The sequence below is a fragment of the Canis lupus genome, chromosome 2 (assembly GCF_048164855.1).
Source record: "Canis lupus baileyi chromosome 2, mCanLup2.hap1, whole genome shotgun sequence".
Lineage (NCBI taxonomy): Eukaryota > Metazoa > Chordata > Mammalia > Carnivora > Canidae > Canis > Canis lupus.
This window is the reverse complement of record NC_132839.1, coordinates 14,371,890-14,394,677: the sequence shown is the minus strand read 5'-3', so window position 1 is coordinate 14,394,677 and position 22,788 is coordinate 14,371,890. Positions and strand designations below refer to the sequence as shown.

At 37.8% G+C, this 22,788-nt stretch overlaps 1 protein-coding gene across 1 annotated transcript in view; it reads right to left on the bottom strand.

The window, feature by feature from the left end:
- Nucleotides 1-18,051: 18,051 nt before the first annotated feature.
- Nucleotides 18,052-22,788, bottom strand: part of PCSK1 (proprotein convertase subtilisin/kexin type 1) — a 41,705-nt gene continuing 36,968 nt past the window's right edge. Inside the window, exons 13-14 of the mRNA XM_072790543.1 lie at nucleotides 21,064-21,225; nucleotides 18,052-19,383 (exon numbers count right to left, since the gene is read on the bottom strand). Of these exons, the coding sequence (XP_072646644.1) occupies nucleotides 19,006-19,383; nucleotides 21,064-21,225 (540 nt within the window). The 3' untranslated portion in view covers nucleotides 18,052-19,005. The remainder of the gene's footprint in view (nucleotides 19,384-21,063; nucleotides 21,226-22,788) is intronic.

Sequence of the window (22,788 nt, the reverse complement as noted above, 5' to 3'; positions counted from 1 at the left end):
AATCTATATGTCTTTTTGTTTAGTTTGAGGTAGAATTTAGTGATTCATCAGTTGCATACAATATCCAGTGCTCATTACGTCAAGTACCCTCCTTAAGTGCTATTACATCAAGTACCCCGTCCCTCCACCCACCACCCCTCCAGCAACTCTGTTTCCTAGAGTTCAGTGTCTCTTATGGTTTGCCCACCTCTCCTCTATATTAGTCTTTTAATAACACACTAAATATATAGGTTGAAAATACAATAAAAATGACAAAAAAATCCTTAAACATGGCAGGATTTGTAATTTAGATAGAGGTAAAAGGCACTTTATATTCTAATACTAAGGCATTGTACCTGGCTACCTTTGTTATCATTGCGATAAATTCCTCCAACTCACTTCCTGATTTTTCCTTTCAAGAAATTGCCCTTGATTAAATTTCTTTTTTAATTTTAGTTTCAGTGCACACTAAAGAAAACCACTTCTGCATCATCCTCTTAGAAGGTTAGCTCCTGGATGTCTCATAAACGTATATTCAACCCAGTAAAATAGAACTTCACTGATTTCCTGACAATCTATGTCTCTACCCAGCTTTTGGGAAACAAGAATGGAGCCACTATGTGGTGCTTCCTGTAAGCTCACAGTTTTTCTCAGTTCCCCACATCTCTGAAATCCCACTTTAAGCCCATCCTTCTCTTTGTTCTTTATGACCATTCTTCTAAGCTGAACTACAACAGTTCTTTGCTCACTGACTTTGGCATTTCATTCTGAATTTATTTAGTGCAACGTCCAGGCATAGCTAGAAAGGAAATTGTTTGCTAATTGAGACATGAACCCCCCCCTTTTCTTTTGAGCTAATCCTCCATTTTCTTTGCTGTCTCCTGAAAAATCCTTAACATCTGCTTAAATTCAGGCATGGGTATCTTTCCATTGTAATATTCTGCATCTGAAGGCAGGATTGTCTTACAAGGAAAAGCTGAGCACTCTGACAGCTGATTATGTTCTATGCCTTTTAAAATTTTTGCTCCTTAAGGAGCACTGGATGACAGTGATGATGACCTATGAAAAGCAATTAAGGCTTCAGGGTCATTGCTACTTGTGAGCTGGGAATAAGATGCCAGAGAACACCAAGGAGCTGTTTATAATAGGTAATAGGCTCTATAAGTAAGGCACAGGGTAGGACAGGAAATATCTCAGGTTCTGTAACAATGTGTTGTTTTTCTCTGCCAAAACAGGTAGACAAATGCAATAGAACTCTCTAACTTAATCTTCTCCTTTTTTGCCAAAAATATTCCAGAGTGAAGTTATTTGTCTTTTTCAGGAATATAGCTTTTTCTCCTAGTAAGGTAGAAAGCTTTTAGAAAATTGTTTAACATCCTAGAAGATTTGCAGCTCTGTGAACATTTCCATAGGGATTAAGAACAGCTACTCCTTCTGAAGACAGACTTGTGAATAATGTCACATTTAAGAAAGGGCTTATAATATTTAAAAGCATAACAGGAGTGGTTTTGTCATCTGTGAATCTGGACGTGGAACATGTGACTTTATATTGTGGAATCTGAGTTATTGGAGTCTTGTCATTCTTTGATTCACTGGAGGAAGTACTTTGAGAGATTATTTTCCTATGTTAGTGGTGGGAAGAAGCCTGAATGTGAAATTTCAATCTATTGGGATACCAGAAAATGTTGGCCTTACATGCTATCTTCTTGAACTGGGTGTTTTTGCTGAAAAGAATTGATATTTTGCCTATTATGAGTATGGATAGTAGGATTTGCTGTTCAATTTAGCAAATGAAGTTGATATAAAACTTCAGTAAAACATTAGTAGACACTAAGATGGGGCACCTCATGGAGATAACCCATTATGCACCACTCAAAATTGTATGATTGCCAGCTATTTAAATATACTTGGTGAAAAAACAGATGAGTTTCCATGGTACCAAAGCAATGTCTGCCTGAACCATATGTTTTCCTTTCCAAATGCAGAGTTTTTTGAATTCAGAATGTTCTCCCCCTATATTTATCTGATTTTTGCTGATATTACAAGTGAGAAAACAGTAGGAAATATTTAGGATCATGTAACACAGATCTATTTCCAGAAAACAAGCCAGTCCTTTGGAAAAGGGTATTCTAGAAAAACACTTTTATTATTTTTATTTTATTTTTTTAAGATTTATTTATTTATTTATTTATTTATTTATTTATTTATTTATTTATTTATGATAGAGAGAGGCAGAGACACAGGAGGAGAGAGAAGCAGACTCCATGCCAGGAGCCCGTCGCGGGACTCGATCCCGGGACTCCAGGATCACGCCCTGGGCCAAAGGCAGGCACCAAACCGCTGAGCCACCCATGGATCCCCTAGAAAAAAACTTTTATATGTCTATGGATACTGAATCTATTCTGGAACTTTTGATATAGAGAAGGTATCATGGGGAGCATTATGCATGGACTGAAAGAATTTCTGATTTGCCCTTTCCAAGTTAGGAGAGGTGGGAATGCTACACAATGAGAATACTTTCCCAAGTCGTCTTTGTGACTCATCATATTATCTACTTCAATCTGAGTAATCCACATGTCAGTGAGTGCAATCGATACTTATGGTTGCTCAACATCTTTTGAAAACACTCTTAGGTCTCAGTTTCCACATTTTGAATCCTGCTTTGTCAAGATATGATACAAAAGGTTGCATCAGAATCCCTTGTTCCTTAAGGTGCAAAAGCACATGACCTAGAGTACCCCATTTGGATGCTATCCAGGCAAGATATGGATGAGGAAGGGAACAATGTTAGAATATGGTCCCATGCAGATCCATTTCCTAGTAGAGGGCAGAGATGTCTGGTTCTTTTGGGTTGCAGTAGTGGCATGTCTGGCACCCAGTACCAGGTATGCTCAGTGTCTAGTGTTTTCATCTGGACATTTCCCCCCAACAGGTGGATAAGCATTGTTCTTGTGTATTATATTACTGGCTATTCAGCAGTTTAAGTCTAGCTCTCTGGCGGTCCTTGAGATTCTGGTGAAGTTCCTAATATACATTGATACATCCTCTTTTGCTTAAATTAGTTAGAAATTATCCTGTAATTTGCAGTAAAGACTCCTGACCAGAACAATGGAAACAAAACATGGTAATAAAGAAGTAGTTTAACTTCAGCTACAACAGATAAGACAGGCATTGGAAATGGAAGATTTGCAGCGTCCATACAATAAAAGAATCTGATAGATTTCAGAGGTTTTCAAATTTGGAAGATTTTTTTTTTAAATAAAATGTGGGATTTTCTCCCTTTCACTTTCTCCATAGTTGTAAAAAAAAAAAGGCAATGGGGAAAAATTCTTGAGTATTTTCAAGAGTTTATTAAATAGCAAGAAGAAAAAAAATATTCCTGTATCATCATCTGCAATAACTTATTTTATTGGCTCTTTCTGCCCCAAGCTTTATTGGGATAAAATTGAGACATAAAATTGTTTAAGGTGTGCAATATGATGGCTTGATAGATGCACATACTGTAAAATAATTACCACGATAGGGTTATCTAACACATCTATCACCTCACATAGTTATCTTTGTGTGTGTGTGTGCGCTTGTGTGCATGCTCATGTATTGAGAACTTTTAATATCTACCCTTGGTAGTTCAAGTATAGAAATACAGTATTACTTACTATAGTCACCATGTTGTACATTAGATTCCAAGAACTTACCATCTTATAACTGGAAGCCTGTACCTCTAGACCACTTTAACCACTCTCTCCCCCCACCCTCCACTGGCCCCTGCCTCGGACTTACTTCATTTAGCGTAATGCCTCAAAGTTCATCCATATCATCACGAATAGCAGAATTTCCTTGTTATTCCTTGTTTCTCATTTTCATTGAAAACTTCATGAGAATGACCTTCACCATCTATATTACTATCAACATTCTCTACAGAATTATGTATGTTTCTCGAAAGATGACAGCTTTTTTTTCCAGGTCTTCTCTTTGTGAGATGTCACTAGAATTGCCCTCAACATCCATATTTTTTTTAATTTTTTAAAATTTATTTATGATAGTCACAGAGAGAGAGAGAGAGAGAGAGAGGCAGAGACACAGGCAGAGGGAGAAGCAGGCTCCATGCACCGGGAGCCTGATGTGGGACTCGATCCCGGGTCTCCAGGATCACGTCCGGGGCCAAAGGCAGGTGCCAAACCGCTGCGCCACCCAGGGATCCCCCAACATCCATATTTTTACATGCACCTCAAAACTCTTCCGGCTTCTACCCAATAGCCAGCTCCACAGCTACTTCTACACTTTTAGGTCTTTGTTACAGTAGCCCCCCACTTATTGGTAGCAGTTCCTGGCTTGGTCAGTTGGGGTTGCTATAGCAAAGAACCATACACTGGGTGGCTCATGAAGAATTAAAATTAATTTCTGACAGTTCTTAAGAATGAAAGTGTGAGATTAGGGTGTTGATATGGTTGGTTCAACAAGAGCCCTCTACAGAGTGCAGAATTCTCATTGTATCCTCACATGGTAGAAGGAGGATTAGGGAGCTATCTGGAGTCTCTTTTATAGTGGCATTAATTCATGAGGGCTCCACTCTTAAGACCTAATTACCTCTGGAGCCCATGCCTCTTAATACTATCACATTGGGGCTTAGAGTTTCAACATAGGAATTTGTGGGACACAGAAACATTCAGTCCATTAAACCATCACTGAAATAGAATGTTCAGATGATAACCATAACTCCAAGTGTTAGGGATTACTTATATTGTTGATGATATGACCTTGCTTAGATACGATGGCAATTTAAGAATGATCAAGAATCACAATTTACGGAGTACATGGGTGGCTCAGTGGTTGAACATCTGCCTTTAGTTCTGGTTGTGATCCTGGGGTCTGGGATCGAGTCTGGCATCAAGCCCCCTGTGGGGAATCCTGCTTTTCCCTCTGCCTATATCTCTGCCTCTCTGTGTGTCTTTTATGAATAAATAAAATATTTTTAAAAAGAATCACAGTTTAGTACAGGGATGCCAGAAATCTTGTTGACATAGAATATTTGGCTATTTGGTCTTCCTTGGTATCCTAATTTGAAAGTGAAGCTGAATAATGGATTAAGGCCAGATATTTGTGTAAAATGCAAACTGTGTTTGAATTATTCCACACCATAAGAAATCTAGAAATAATTGAGAACATGTAATTTTAATGATAAAGAATTTTCTATATTCTGTCTGTGTTTTTAAGGAGGGAATATTTATAGATATTGCCTAATTTTATATTTGTCAAGTAGATCTATTAAAATGTCAATATAAAAAAAGCATACTTCCCATCTTTTGGATGAATATATGTATATCATCTTTTCTTTATCCATTCATCTGTCAATGGATGCTTACGTTGTTTCCATGTCTTGGTTATTATTAATAATGCTACAGGGAACATGAAGGTACAGGTATTTCCTCAATACAGTGATTTCATTTTGTTCAGATATATACCCAGAAGTGGAATGGATAGATGTGATAGTTCTATTTTTAATTTTTTAGTGGAAACTATATACTATTTTCTATAGTGGCTACACCAACTTACATTCCCACTAACAGTATACAAGGATTCTTTTCTCCATGTTGTCACCAACACTTGTCATTTCTTTTCTTTTTGGTAATACCCATTTTAACAGGTGTGAAGAGATATCTCATAGTGGTTTTGATTTGCATTTCCCTGATGATTAGTGATGTTGAGCATCTTATCATATACGTGTTGGCCATTTGTATGTCTTCTTTAGAAAAACGCCTATGCAGTTCCTTTGTCTGTTTTTCATTCAGATATTTGTTTTTTTGCTATTGAGGTGTATGGGTTTCTTATATATTTTGGATATTAACCCCTTAGCAGATAGGCGATTTGCAAGTATTTTCTACCATTCTTTAGGTTGCCTTTTCATTTTGTTGACCATTTATTTTGCGGTATGGAAGCTTTTTAGTTTAATATAGTCCTACTTGTTGATTTATAGTTTTATTGCTTGTGGTTTTGGTGTCATAGCCTAAAAATCATTGAAGAGATCAATGTCAGAAAGCTTTTCACTTATGTCTTTTATTTTTCCAGGAGTTTCACAATTTCAGATCTTAGATTGAAGTCTTTAATTCATTTCAAATTAATTTTTGTGAGGGGTAGAAGAGTCTACTTTTGTCCTTTTGCATGTAAATATCCAGTTTACCCAAGAACATTTATTGAAGAGACTTTGTTTTCCCCAAGGAGTAGTCTTGGCCTGCAACAGTATGAATTGGCTGTATATTTGTGGATTTATTTCTGAGCTCTGTATTCAATTCTATTGGTCTGTGTATCTGTTTTTATGCTACTATCACACTGTTTTGATTACTGTGGCTTTGTAGTATAGTTTCAAATCAGGAAGTATGATGCATTTAGCTTTGTTTCTGCCATATTTCAACAAATACTGGTAAACTCAACAGTACATTAAAAAGATCACACACCATGATCAAGTGAAATTCATCCCTGTGATGCAAGAATGGTTAAACATATGCAAACAATAAACTATATCTCATTAATAAACTGAAAGATCAAAAGATCAAATTTATAATGATCTCAATAGATGGAGAAAAAACTTTTAACAAAATATAATATCCTTTCATGAAAAGACTCAACAAATTGAGTACAGAAGGACTGTATCTCAACATAAGAAAGACCAACTGTAAAAAGCCCACAGCTAACAGCATACTCAATGGTGAAAGCCTGAAAGCTTTTCCTTTTAGGATCAGGAACAAGACAAGGGTGCCCATTCTTACTACTACTTTTCAGTGTAGTACTGGAAATCTTAGTATATATATATAGTATATATAGTCTACAGACACTTGAAAGTCCCAAAACACCTGACACCCTTTAAGGGTGTCTGCAAAGTCAAAACTGTTTTCATCATAATCCTTATATTAGTTGCCTTTTTCACTTTTTGATGTTTGCACTGATGATCCATACAATAGCAAGAATTAAGGCAATGGCATCAAACTGTACTAGTAGTCATTGTATGCTTTACCATCAGACATTCATAGTTTAAAAAAAAGAAAACCAGAAGACAACAGCACTCAAGAATTCTCTGGTGAAGCACTAAAATACTGGCCCTTGAATATGTAAATTTTTAATAATTCAGTTGACAAATAGGAGATCTATATAAACCACTTTGCTAAATACCAAATTATCATGGTTTCTTGAAGACATGTGTGCAATTGCTTGAGATGCTAGTTGAACTAGATGGGTTTTTGCTTTGTTTTATTTTTGTGGCATACTATTTTTACTTAAAAAAAATGACCAACAGACAAATTGTGGTTACTCTGACCTGGATATGTGGCAGAAACTTTGCTGCAAATAAATACAATGAGCCTCTCTTTAAAGGAAAACAATTGGCAGAATTTGTTGCTAATTATAAAATTTAAACTTTCAGAGGAAATTAAAATTTTAGAAAACTTGCATCTACTGTAATGTGCTTGGCAAATTCTTAATCCTTGAAGATTTATATGAGGTTGGTGATGATTTTAAGTAGTGTGCTTTTTAAAAAATATCATACTGTGATGAAATGTGTCAACATTTGGAATATCTGCATTACTCATCGATTCAATATTTTCCAAATAATCATGGTGTTATAGAATTATGCCTGGGTAAAAATACTATTCAAAGTTCAATATAGACCATTAGATTTCAGTTGAAAAGATTGTAAAAGGTTTATTGATATGATTTCAGAGTCTTCATTATATCCATTCTTTAGGAAACTACTGGTTGAGTCTTGCTATAGTATCAAACAAGAAAGAATGTCTACAACTATACTCCTTCCTTTTTCAGTTGTGTCTGTGTGAGGCTACATTTTCTTCACATACTTCATCCAAAACATCATTTTGCAGCAGACTGAATTTTGAAGTAGATAACAAAGTCTAACTTTCTTTTATTTAGCCAGACATTAAAGAGATTTGCAAAAATATACAATGCCATTTTTTAAACTTTTTGTTTTGGAAATATTTTTCATAAAAACATTATTTACATTAATTTGCAACGGGTTTACTATTGTAGCTTAAAAATTAATAGATTTTCTCAATTTTAATTTTTTCCAATAGATAAAACAACACCAACAAAAACTCTGAAATTCTTAATAATATTGAATATAGAAGGAACTCGATTTCAAAAAAACCTTAAGAATCACTATCTTAATAAATAGTTTCTAGGGAATTTTGCATGTGAATACCATGGAGGCTTTACCAGGCAAGTTAATATATTCAGCACATTAGGTTGACCTCCTGATTTGAATGTAAAATTGAATGTAATGACCAGTAACAGTCACATAAATAATTGGTTAAGAGAATAAAAAAGAAAACCAAAGCTTTAAAAGCCTGTTTAATACTTTGTTCGTGTGCATAGATGACTGCTGGACTTGGTTGCTGACCTCTGACAGTGAATGCAGCTCTCGGTCTCCTAAGGAGGCTGTTTGCTTTGCCCTGTCACATGCACACTTTTTTAAAAATTTAAATTCAATTTGCCAACATATCATGCATACTTTTTTGATCCCAGATACTCATCATCTATCTGGCTTCCTTGTGTTTAATGCCTCTGACATAGGACTTGTTTCTTTTTCTACCTTTTGTTATGTTATTTCATCAGGATTCTTTGAAATCAGTATGAGGAGTGATCACCAGACTATAATTTGGTTTTAAGTGCATTTCCTTATCAAAACACTTGGAATTATGAAGCATTCTTATGTCATCAGTTGAAGCACTGAATCCAAAATGTAAAGTTGGATAAAACATAATCTAACATAATTAAGTCTATTATTACCTAACGTAGAACATAAAAACAAAAGAGGTAAAAAGTTGTACAAGATCTTGATTAAGTAAGCAGCTGGATGAAAATAGTCACAGAAAGAAAAGAAAGCTATCTCCCTGCTGCTTTTCTGATGTCAGTGTTCCCTTTGTGAGCTTTAAACTTCTCTTTTCATTTCCTTTCTCCCTGGGACTCTGGATTCTCAGCTAGAGTTTAATATAACTGAAGGGTCCTATCAATATAGTAAAGTTACCTGTACTCAAATGTGACTTCACCACTTACTCGACCTTGATCAAGTGACTTCAGCTGTTTGTGCTCTAGTTCCCTTTCTATAAAATGAGGATAATAAGTGGATCTATTTCACTGAATGATGATTAAGTGAAACAGTGCATGAACCACACTCAGTACTCCGCCTGTTACCTATTTAGTCCTCCATGAATATCAGCTACGATTCTTCTCTACTTTTACTCACTGGCAATTTCATTCCAACTGTACATTAAATGGATGGGAAATAAGGAACCCAGTAGGATAATTCATCAAATGCGTATCAAACTACTAAATACTGGGCACTGTGCTAATAGTGCTCAGGACACAAGGATGGATAAAAATGTCCATGAGGGTGGAGGCTATGCAGCACATTACTCTATTTCTAGTCTCTCTCAGAGTGCCTGCCATATGGTAGATGTTTAACACATATGTGCCAATAAGCAAACAACCAATATTATGGGGTGTAATTACTCTCACCATCTTATGGATGAATAAACTGAGACTTGGGAAGGAAGAATGATCCAGTGTCCCCACGGTAGTAAGTCACAGAATCACAACTGAAACCATCTCTGTTTGATTCACGTTGGAGCTACTATCTGCTGCATCTCCAAAAAGGGAATGCTAACACTAGTTATCCATGAGGCTTGAGAAGTGTGAATTTGGCTCCTTAGTTGCTAATTTTTAAAACGTACCATTGCCCTGCAGAAAAACCAAATGTTCAGTAAAACTTACCCTAAGTATTTGAGTATCCATCTTCTTCTTTAAGACACTTTAAGGATAAAAAAAAAAAAAAAAAAAGACACTTTAAGGATATAGCAGTTAACATGAGAGGTGTTAGTAGAACTTAAATTCCTACTAGAAGGACAGACACTAAATAATTAGATATGTGATCACCCTTGTGATGAATGCTATACAGGAGCATATGTCAGAGGTTCTGACTTAATCTGGCACACTGGTCAGGAAGGCTTCCCCAATGAAGGGATTTTTAAAATTGAGCTCTAAGGGCACATCGAAAAGGAATAACTAGAAAGGATGTGGAGAAAAATCCTTTCTTACAGAATAGCATGTTCCCAAGACTCCTTTGGGGGATTGCAGTAAAAGAAGGGCCAGTATGCTATACCCAAAGAGTGAGTTAGGTGGTAAGATGACACGAAACTATAGATTAGGGTAGGACTAACACTCCAGGGCTTACAAACCAGGTCAATTTGGTCTTTTCCTAAGTGCAATGGGTTTTAAAGAAGAGAGTGATGTGGTAAGATACACAATTTAGAAACGACACAGCACGAAAGGAGACCAGTGAGAACTTTGTTGAAAGAAGCTGGTAGTGTAGACCAGGATACAACTGGCATTGGAGGTGGAGACAAGTGAGTAAGTATAGGGTTTATAGACTTAGTGACTTAGATCAGGAAGGTGAGCAGGAGATAGATCCAGGTTTTATGAGACCTGAAGCTTGTGGAATTAGGGAGCTCCTCTAGAAATGATTTACTGTATAAGGGAAGGTTACTAGATAGCTGGTGAGATCCAGGACAATGCACGCAGAATGCACGAGGTCTGGATGAAGAAGGAAAGTCTTCCTTGTCTGCATCTCTTTTTACAAAGGGGCAATACTTTGTCTAGAATTCTTCCCAGTATTCACTCTCAAGTGTAGGACATTAAGCAGAAAAATAGGTAACTGCTAGTTTTGGAGACTCTCTGATTATGGTGAGTAGAAAACAATTTAGATAAATCCATTATCATTTACAAGTCAGGAAGGCCATCCATACCTATGCACTGCTAACAGGATATATTATTGTCCAACAAGACACTTTTGAAATACTAATTTATGCTCAGGCACAGAGAGCTGTCCTCAACAAATTTGGGACAGTGGCCACTCTATGTATTATGGACATGGGTAAATGGTAGTTTCCCTCTCCCCCGCCCCCCACGTCTCAATAGTCTTCCCTCAAGAAGATGAGTTCCAGCTGTCCCTCAGTTACCAGTTGATGGGCTCTGACTCATTTCTTTCCAACAGTTGGCACCTGTTTTCTGTCAGCTGACTGTCACTGCAGCATTCTGCTTTGAGGAGAAGAGAAGGCATGAGCTGTAAGCTCTCAGAAATGATGAGGCACGTGGTGATCAGAAGCCTTACTCCTGATAGAACCCCTAATCAAACTGGGAAACTGTTAACTAGAGGAAGCTAGAAGACTGTATACCCAGGTGAGCTAATACTGATTCTGGAATATGGTCCAGGAAGAAGGGACTCTGTCTGGAGAAATGCATCCACATCTTGGAGAGTTACAATGCACTCTAGTATATTAAAAGACTTCTGAAAAATGCAATGAAAAAAATAGAAAAATCTGTTTTTAACTCAGTGTGTGACAAATGTACATGACCAGGAAGTCCTTTTTCAACACATATATACACACACACACTCACACATACACGCGCACAGACTCTGCTGATCAATATGGTACAAAACGTACTTTGAGGTAAAAAAAAAAGGGGGGGTGTGTGTAAATTATCAATGTAGGAAGGCCAAGGAATGGGAAGGGAAATAAAATACCCCAACATAGTAGAAAACTATGAGAGTTTGTGCCCAGACTTTAATGTCCTAATTCCAATATGGTTTTGTAGCTCTGGGTCTATACTACACATAAATTCATATGAGGTTGATTTTTTTTTTTCTTTATTCAAAGGATGCCTAAGCTATTGAGCTGGCCTCTTGCTCCCCTAAGAGAAGAGCTTTGGTTTATTTCCAGATAGGTCAAGAAGTGATGACTGTCAAGGACAACTCCCTGTATCACTTTCAAATTTATTGGGGTTTCTAAAATTGGAAGTAAAGAAGCCGTATAAAATCTATCTAGTTATTTCTGGAGGTACAAGATTGTCTATTAAGACATCAGTTTAAACAATTTTAAAAAAATTTTAAAAAAATAAAAAAATAAACAATTTAGACATAAAGTTATAAAGTAAAACAGATTAGCATAGTGAAATGATAGGGCCAGATGGACTAGTTTTAAGATCCTGGCATAGCTGTATGACTTTGGGCCGGTGACTTAACGTCCCTGGATCTCAGTTTCTTTATCTGTAAAAGCACTTCATTTGCAGAATAATGCAAACATTAGAAATAGTATATCTTATTCTCATGAATTAACTTATCCTTATGAAAATATACAATGTATGTATTTAATATAGTAATAATGTAATAAATACTATTACTATTTTTTTTAATAATTTTTTTTTATTTATTTATGATAGTCACAGAGAGAGAGAGAGAGAGAGAGGCAGAGACACAGGCAGATGGAGAAGCAGGCTCCATGCACCGGGAGCCCGATGCGGGATTTGATCCTGGGTCTCCAGGATCGCACCCTGGGCCAAAGGCAGGCGCTAAACCGCTGCGCCACCCAGGGATCCCTAAATACTATTACTATTATTTCAAACAGCAGAATTGATAGTATAAGATACATCATACTCATTTGATTCTCATACTATATCTTTTAAAGTATATGTCACTTTTTTTATCTTGCTAATGTAAGGCATATAACCTGGATTCTGAAATAACTGCCAGGTTAAAAATCTCAGCTCTACCACCGAGTATCTGTGCGACTTGAACAAACCACATTACCTCTCACTGCCTCAACTTTCTTATTTACAATGTAGGGACGATAACATTATTTCTCTCCTATTCCTGCTCAAGGGCACACAAGTAGGAGATAGGAGAGCCAGGATTCAGATTCACTTGAGGCTGGCTCTAGAGCCCACACCCCTAGCCACTTTGTGTTGGCATCATTTTCAGACTTTTTGGGGGCCCTTTAATCATTTACAGAGACTAACTGATAAGCTTAAGGCTTATGGCCTTTTGGTTTCTGTAAGTAAAAATAGTTAACAAAGTGGCAGCAGATCCAGGACCATTTATTTATGTTTTAGTAGATGCTGGTAAGGAATGACCAGAGCCATGGGGTGGATGGTCAGATAAACAAGATGGGCTTGATCTACTTATGAGAGCTCTGTTGGAAAAGATAAGATCTCCCAGGTGGATTTTCTTTATCCTGGTTCTGGCAAGATAACTTGAAAATAGCCCATACATTTCTTTTTCACTTCAAGCCCCTCTTAAAAAATTTTGGTTTGAAATATGTACTATCCAAGAAGTGTAGTGGTACATCTTCCAAAAACAAACTGGCATGCTACTGTGGAACGCCCAAGTGACACTTACTATAAACTGAAAACTGTGCATGAAATAGGAGAGTGTTGACCCTCTCCAAGAATGAGTTTTGGGCTAGGCCCTGGTTGTGTCTGGAAAAGGAGAAGTGATGATGCAAGAAGTAATAGTAAAGGGGGTACCTGGGTGGCTCAGTAGTTGAGCATCTGCCTTTGGCTCAGGGCATGATCCTGGGGTCCTGGGATCGAATCTCACGTCAGGCTCCCCGGGGGAGCCTATGTCTCTGCCTCTCTCTGTGTATCTCTCTACCTATGTCTCTGCCTCTCTCTGTGTATCTCTCATGAATAAATAAGTAAAATATTTTTTTAAAGATTTATTTATTTATTCATTCAGAGAGAGCGAAGAGAGAGGCAGAGACACAGGCAGAGGGAGAAGCAGGCTCCATGCAGAAAGCCCGATGTGGGACTCGATCCTGGATCTCCAGGATCACACTCCGGGCTGCAGGTGACGCTAAACCACTGCTGCTGCCCAAATGTTTTTTTTTTTTTTTTAAAGAAGTAACAGTAAAGGATTTAAGGAAAAGCCTAAAGACTACTTTGCACACTTCAAAACATCTTCTGGATTTCTAAATCACCTGTCATTGGGGCTCCTAGGGACAGGGATAAAGGAAGGGAGCAATCACAACAACCCTGCAGAAAGAAATCTGGGAATGTCCCCTATCCTTTTCAATGAACAAGAACTCCTTATGAGCTTGTGGCCTCCTCCTCCGGTAAATATTCAGTGAAGATACTTGCAATATTGGCTTAGGTGGCATGGAGGGTATGCAGGTATGGAGGGAGTGAAAGTGCTTTGTGGAGTTGCAGGCTGCAGATTGCATGAAAGTAGCACACCTAGTAGAGGCTCAGCACAGAAACCAGGAAAGTGATTTCTGCTTCTCTCAACATGCCATGACTAATAACTATACTCACTTCCTCGTCGTACACTGATGATAGAGTAATGCTTTCATAATATCTATATGTAGCAATATACAGGTAATGCAGACTGTACAAATACGCAGATTGTATGCCCAAACCCAGGTGAGCAAAAATCACTTCATTTTTTTTGAAGAACTTTGTTTCTATTAAGGGTTGTGTTTCCGATATGTAGTGTGAACTTGATCTGAGCCAATCAAGTTTTCTTTCCTTGCCCTAAGATTGCATCGAACTTCTGAGAGAGGATATTGGAAGTATCAAGACATTGGATGGGGTAGGGATGGGGAAAATGAGGGGAGCATAGATGTCTGTTGTGAATTATCTTCTACCAATGCCATTATCAACTGAAACATCAGTTCTAGTCTTTGGGAAGTCTTGCTCTGATCGGTGTCAGTCCATGCTACTCTTAGGCATGTGTGAGTTGGTTCTGCTCTCTACTATTACCTACTGAATAAATTACCTGTATAAAAGTCATTCATTATCTTAGCTCTGATTTCAGGAAGAACTAAGCTAAGGCATATCTTTAAAAATGAAAATATCAAAGTTTGGGCAAGGTCTTTGTTTAGGTATGGGATCAGCATTAAGAGGTTATGATTTAATATTAGCTCTTTTTTGTGTGTGTGCTTTAGGCTCAAGAAGGCACAATATGAAAGGGATGGATTGTATTGGTAGTGGAATGAACAAATGGAAATTTATTGTATTGGTCAGTTTTGTTGGCACAGTAAGGCTGCATGACAAACTACCTCAAGACTCGGTTGCTTACAAGTACTTATTCTCTTTTTCCTAAGTTGCCATGGTGACAAGTTCAACTTATTTAGGCAGCCCTCATCTGGACAGCTCTGTTTCATGCTATGAGTTGGCTGGATTGGGTTCCAGAAGTAGATCTGTTTCATATAATTTGTTCTGAAAACAGGCTGTAAGGGCAATAGTTCTCTGGGGCATACTCTTCTCCTAGCACTACATCACTGTGAAGCAAGAGCCAAGCCAAACTGTACAAGCACATTGAAGGTCTTTGTTTGCCTCACATCCATTGGCCAAAACAAATCACAGGGTCAAGCTCAACATATATGGCCCAAGAAACTACACTCGGTCCGCAGGGGCTGAGGGAGTGGGGTAAATGATATCATCATAAATGGTCAAACTAAAATAAATTTTCAAGAATTCCAGAAGAACTGTTCTATCTGGCTTTTGTCCTTGAAATCCAGCCATCTTCAAAGTCTACCCACTAGGAGAGCTGAAGATAGCTCTCTATTTTTTTTTTAAATGCCCATTTGGTAACTTTTAGATTAACCATGTGCAGGCTGCAAATATAAATCCAAATACATACTAGGATAAACATTAATTCTTACATTTAATGTAAGAATTTCAAATCCATAAGGAAGAAAAGTAATGTCTCCCTAACTACCTCCTAATTATCACAAGGCCCTCCTAGTGGAGATAATAATAATATCATCATTTATGACTCAGGAGAAAGGAAAGGAGTCTGGGGAAAAACCAACCCCTCTACAAGGAAGAGTCAGATTCTGAAGTGGCGGGGTGGACATTCCAGCAATGGAGGTTTGAAGCAGGAGAGGAATGTGGGCCTGAGGATGGGGGATCAAAGTTGGAAGCTGGAAATTTCTAATGAAGTGGCCTCTGGGGAGAGTTGAAGGTCAAGCTACTGTATCTGGCCTATGAAGAAGTCATTTTTGATGAACTGTTGCAAGTCCTTTCTCTCACACATAGTCCTTTAGCTTTTGTTTTTCTTTTTTCCCTCAACACTTCAGTGAGGGCTTAGTCATACAACTTTGGATGTTGTGGAAAAAAGTAAAAGATTGAGCTATAGAGGAAAATGAAACATACTTACTGAAGTAAATTTTTAAATTATCTTTGAGAAAGCCCATTTTTCTCAAAAGGAATTAGCATCTTAATATAAACCTTCAACTTATCTTTTTTTACAGTTCATTTGGGAAACATGGTAAGAGAAGGAGATCTTGTTTTTGTTGGAAACATGAGCTTTTTTCCTTTTTGACTTAGTGAGAAACCATTTATTCTTCTGAAGTATAAGCATATTTTACATATTCTAGTTAATACATCAAGTGTATAATGTGGGAATTCCCTTAAAAATGCTAAGACCACACATGTTAAACTCAGCTATGCATTGTAGTAAGCTATTAGACAAATGTCACTTTTAATATCACAACACATACATATACTTTTTTTTTTCACCGACAGAGGAACATGCCTTTCAAAAATATTTTATTGGATGAAACTTTCTTATTCTCAGGAAATTTTTGGTTCTTTAATATAATTTATTATGCTTTTTAAAATTCTGATAAAAGCATTGGTACATTATAAATACCTGTAAAGAAAATAGAGTTTAAAATTCCGAGGGAAATATTATATAAGTTTCCTCTTTTACATTTTCACAAAAATCCACACAGGCACTAAGAAAGACTGACAAAAATATTTTATGCCTGAACAATATACTCCAGGTTGGAAACATTCAAACATGACTTTATTTAAATATTAAAGCTTTTCTAGAGTGAACCTTTGGCTACAATCCAATGAATTGGTTGGGGTTTTACCCAGGAAAAGATACTGTTAGAAGCATAAAAAAAGAACGCTTCTTACAGTGAACATGAAAGTAGGAAAGGGGAAAAGATGAGTTTTTGTTCATTACTATTTCTTGGCCTCTTTGGGCCTTAGCTTTGTTATTTAATTGAAAACTTACCTAATAATTCTCTGGTCCTTTTTGGCTTTAATACTTTTTGATGTGCTACAATTTTCAAAATTCCATCCAACACTCTGTATCAAACAACATGTGAAACTTTCAAGGGTAGAGTGATACTACAGCTCTTTTAGAGAACATTCTTGAAGCATCATGGGGATTGGTCTGCAAATACTTTCATTGTGCACAAATACAAATGGTAGGCTAGGAGGTGAAACTTGGTGAAACTTACCCACCTTACTTCAAACCTTAGCAAGTGAAAGACTCCAGTGTTCCTTCCTGGTCTAGTTCAGTGGAGTTATCCTCTTGGTCTAGTTCATGTGTGGCATTATGAAGTTCTAACTTGATGGAAGAATTACAAACAGCAAATGAAATGGGGAAATGCCAGCATTATAGGTGGGTGACTGGAGCCTTTGTGAGCACATAGAAAATGGGAAGCTGGGGGTTGGCAGTTAACAAATTTAATATAAATGAGCATCCAGGGGAGATGAGATTAAATGAATATATCAAGATTTCAGAGGTACTTTCAAGGGTCTAAAATATTATTTTTCCCCACCCATAAGTTAACCAGATCATTGCAAGTCCTCATAGTTATTGATCATATCCTACCTGGAAGAAGTAGAGGATTTTTTTTTCTCAATGCAGTTACACTTTGTATGTGTTTGTTTAGTGCAGCAGTGGGAAAAATAAATGCTTGTTGGGTGCTGATTAGTAAGGTAGCCTCTGTAAGCAACATGGAACAGGGTACCTCAGGGGCCTGGGACTCAAATCTAGCTGGGCAGCTACTATTCAAATCCGGCCAACTATTGCCATGAGGGAAAAATGGTCTGAGAATCAAGTTTTATGTGAAATTTCATATTTTCAGTTATTACTCACATTTTTAAATCATTTGACATGCCAAACAAAGTCTACCTGAGGGACATATGAGGCCTGTGAACTGCCAGTCTGTGTCCTCTTGAACTGACTATTGGAAGCAATTTCGTAAATATTTGAGTACTATCAGCTCTGAGATTGGAGAAAAACCTTTAATGGCAAGGAATGAACACTCAGTTTTAAAGATCCAGAAAAGCCTGTTTGAATGAATTCAATTTTAAAAACAAAACCTCCCCTTGGCTCTTCCCATTATAATTATTTTCCTGTTTATATTGGTTCTCTGTGTCATGAGTGGTTTCCTGTTAGTATTGTTAAAAAAAAAATATGACTAGGAATTTGCCAAGTCCCAAGTCTAAGTTTTATTCTAAGAAAGTAATATGAATTAGTTCTCAGAATTCAGTTTGTGACTGAGAAAGGACATAGGTAATGAGAACTTTCATTAGGGGAAACAGAGGAAGACCAGAACATACACAAGTCCTGGGCACCTTTAGAGCCATGGAGGCCTCTGCATGGCACACCAAGCAAAGAAAAATGTTCTAAAACTACTCAAACCAGGTAACACAGATTTCAAGGACTGTTTCTGGATCTAAATTACTCAGCTTCTCCCCTAAAGGACCAAATGGCCACTCCCTGAATGAGTAGAATGGTGGGGTAGGATAGCCAAGTGTATGGGTCTAATTGTGAACTCTTTTTTCTCTTCTCTTCTCTTCTCTTCTCTTCTCTTCTCTTCTCTTCTCTTCTCTTCTCTTCTCTTCTCTTCTCTTCTCTTCTCTTCTCTTCTCTTCTCTTCTCTCTTTTTTTCTTCTCTTTTCTAACTCTTTCATTAGAAACTTTCCAAACCCTTTTGGGCATCACAGTTCAGAGAACCATGGCAAACACAGGGTTAAAATTAGAGGAGCGGTTCCATTTGCAGATTACTTCTTGGAATGAATCTCTTGTCCAGGTGATGCCTTTTTTTTGAGAAATGAAATGGGAGGGCTCAAGGAGGCATTCTAATATGGTGTGAGGACCACAAGCGAAATGAACTACAGCTCCAGAAAGAACTAAACATGTCACTTGTGCAAGCAAGGAAGATGTGATTTGAAAGGGTCATGATCAATTCAGGAAGTTGGGTTCTCTACTTGAGCTCATCCCTTTCATATGTCTAGTTTGGGGAGGAAAAGCAAAAGTACCACAAAGGATATTAGAAGCATAAGAACCAATGGCAAAAACAACCACTTCAGACACAGGCAAAATCTAAGGGGAAGGAGGAAGCATGAATATTTCCAACTCAGGACCACACACTTATTTCAATTTTCTTCCCTCAGAATGTCCACCAGAGCTTGCAGCAGCCGGTCGTCTCTGTGCTTATAAGGTTTCGTGTTATAGAAAACATCAACATAGTCGCTATATAGATTGTCCTCAGAGTCTTTAAGCTGGGAAGGCTTGTTCAGCTTTTCCAGGGCTTCATAGAAATTTTCATAAGGGATGTTGAGCTTTGCACTGGGAGACTTCTTTGGTGATTGCTTTGGGGGTGAGTTTTTGCTGAAAGCACTTTGTAGGAGTCTAAGCATAGCCTCAGATGGGGCTGCCTCCACCAGCTCATCCCTTCTGCCTCCTGAACTGCTGCCACTGGGGCTTTTTGACTCGAGGGGGTTCTTTTTCAGGTTATCTTGCGTGGGCTGCTCCTAAAACACAAAATGCCACCGACAAAAGGAAGGAGATTCGTATTTAGAGCCAAGCAAGTCAGCTGCAGCACATGCCTACTGCTTACTCCTAAGGAGATGGTTTGAGAAGCAGAGAGAGCATGGGGCTTAGAAAACATACTAATTTGGGTTTCAGTCTTCATTTTTGTACTAACTGATGTACGCCTGACACCTGTTTAATCTCCCTGAACTTCACCTGTAAAATGGCAACAAGAAATCTATATTTCTGGTGGTTCTGAAGACTGAATGAGATGATGGACATAAGTGCTCATACCTATTGCTCTCCTTCACTTGTCAGCCTACTACAGTAGAGTTCATTTTAGGGACTTTAATACACTTAAATTCATTAATTTTAATTTATAAATTCTGGAAAAAAGAAAAAAATTAAAATAATATGGTTTTGTCCTATGGAAATTAAATAATTTCCAACTCCTACTCCCTTTCTCCCCGCCCATGTTTTGGGAAGAAGCTGATGTTAAAATATTTAATAACTCCTATAGAAGGCAGAAACAATGCTTCATGTGGAAAAGGTTTTCTGGAAGCCCCTTGTTCTGTCAGGAGCTACTCTTTCAGCCACTGAGGTTTTGAAAGAGGTCTTGGGAGAGATGGATGAACTGGGTAGAGCAGAACCAGAGATATCAGAGAGGCAGCTCTTTGTCAACCATTGTGGAAGTATCTCAACATTTTCACAACTACCAGGGCTTATTAATACCCCTTAAGGAATCTTGGAGGAAGAAATACCCAAAGTCAACTTGCCTCTAGGATTGTGAAGAGAAGGCCCTTGAGGTGGGGACCTGGGGGGAAGCTACTTTGCAGAATATAAATGGAGTCAGAATCTGAGCTGACGACTTCACACAGCTAGTTTATAAATTTCTTTTTTTTTTAAAAAATAAATTTCTTAAACAAATATTATGTCTTTGTATCTTCTAAAATATCTATCACTGAGCCAGACTTCAGGAAAGCTCATTCTGGGAATTCTGATAACCTATTACATCTGAGGCACTGTCCTAATGCTGGGGGATTAAGAGATAAAGAAAATGGGGTGCCTGTCCTCCGTCCGATAAGGGAGAAGCCAGCAGCCTCAGTAGGCTGAGACACAGGAATGGGAATGACTGACTAGTATCCTATGAAATTTTCTCAGAGGAATCGTGATTCAGTAGCTTCCCTTGGAGCTGCCAAAAAAAACGTCAGTTAAGGAATTAGTAAAGAGAAGCCTAGAGGACTTGGTCATTTGAGCTTTGGTTTTCTTTCTGGAAAGCAAACATACTAATGTCTGTCCTCTCTAGGTTACAAGAATTACTGATTAAATGAGACAAGGAAGAAAAACACTTAAAAACTCAGTGCATTACAGACGTTAGGCATGTGTGATCATGCATAAAGAGAGCTGTCTTTACAATTTGTTATGTCATAAATGGTGAAAAGTCATGTTAGAGAATTTCATAATTTTGAATTCATTAATTTTAACTTCTAAATTCTGGACAAAAGAATAAACTTAAAAAATAATAGTGTTTTATTTTACAGAAAACAGTTTAGCACTCCCCTTCCCTGTCCTCCCCAACCATGTTTGACTCCGTCCCTGCCTGAAAGTTAGATACAGTTCCCCTCACTACATTGTCTACTAAGGTTCAAAGAAAGGTGCGTCAAAAACAGAGCCACACAGACCTCCCCCAGATCCACCATCTTCTCCACTCCTCTTCTGTCATTCTGAACGGTGTTGTAGGATGTGTATACACGAGGCTGTTTCATATGTTCTGGCTGAGAAGAAGTCCCATGCAAAATCAGCTTCCAGTTAACAATTCTTCCTTCATTTTGCATTCTTCCAGACTGATGAATAAGCATACATATAATTTTAGGGTGTGTTTTGAGAAACATCGAGCTCCTTAGAAATATCTATAAAATCTAACTTAAAAATCCAGTGCATTCCATGAGTAGAGCACCATGTACAAAGAAGCAAATCACTGGAGTCACTGTGGCCATGAAAATGGACATTTTATAGGTTCAAGGATTTAAAGACTGAATATTTGCTTCATTTGATTAAAAAAGGAAAACTCTTTATAAGAATGTTCTTTTCTGGGCAGACTGCGTGGCTCAGCAGTTGAGCGTCTGCCTTCAGCCCAGGGCATGATCCTGGAGTCCTGGGATCGAGTCCCACATTGGGCTCCCTGCATGGAGCTTGCTTCGCCCTCTGCCTGTGTCTCTGCCTCTCTGCCTCCCTCTCTCTCTCTCTCTCTCTCTCATGAATAAATAAAATCTTAAAAAAAAAAAAAAAGAATGTTCTTTTCTATTCTGTTCTTGGAAAGTTGACTGCACTTTCTACAAACAGAATTATACTTAATAATTATCAAGTAATAGAAACATTCCGGTAGGGGAGGGGAAAAGCCTCTGTTGAGTATTATGAATAGCCTTCAGTATTAATCAGCCCTTAAAACCTATGTATTTATGGAAAGAGCAATAATTTTTAAAGGCTCAACAATTAAGCTAAAAATAATATGCTGAAATTAAAATCTCTAAAACATATATAAAGTGTAGAGTCAGATTTTATGAACCTGATATAAAATAGTCTCATCTTGATAAACAGATTTTCTTAAGTTTCTTTAAAAATTGAGTTAGGATGACTGGGTGGCACAGTTAGTTAAGCATTTGACTCTTGGTTTGGGCTTAGGTCATGATCTCAGGGTGGTGAGATTGAGCTCTGTGATGGGCTCCACACTCTGTGAGTAGTGTGCTTGAGACTCTTTCCTCTCCCTCTGCCCCTCCTCTTCCTGCTTGTTCTTTCTCTCTCTCTCTCAAATGAATAAATAAACCTTTAAAAATCCGAGTTAGGGATCCCTGAGTGGCGCAGCGGTTTGGCGCCTGCCTTTGGCCCAGGGCGCAATCCTGGAGACCCGGGATCGAATCCCACGTCGGGCTCGCAGTGCATGGAGCCTGCTTCTCCCTCTGCCCCTCTCTCTCTCTCTCTCTCTGTGACTATCATAAAGAAATAAAAATTAAAAAAAAAATAAAATAAAATAAAAAAAAATAAAAATCCGAGTTAAAGATCAGAGGCCAAGTTCAAGAATAGAACCACTTCCTAAGAATATTTTCTTGCTTTCCCTATGGAAGTTGGAATTTTAGATTCTGGTTCTAAATCACAATTTTAGTAGTCTTTTTTTATATTTATATAAGATTTTATTTATTTATTCATGAGAGACACAGAGAGAGAGAAAGAGAGAGGCAGAGACACAGGCAAAAGGAGAAGCAGGCTCCATGCAGGGAGCCTGACATGGGACTCGATCCCGGGACTCCAGGATCACTCTCTGGGCTGAATGCAGGCACTAAACTGCTGAGCCACCCAGGGATCCCCAATTTTAGTAGTCTTTAGGAGAAAGCTATTCTCAAAGAAAAAAG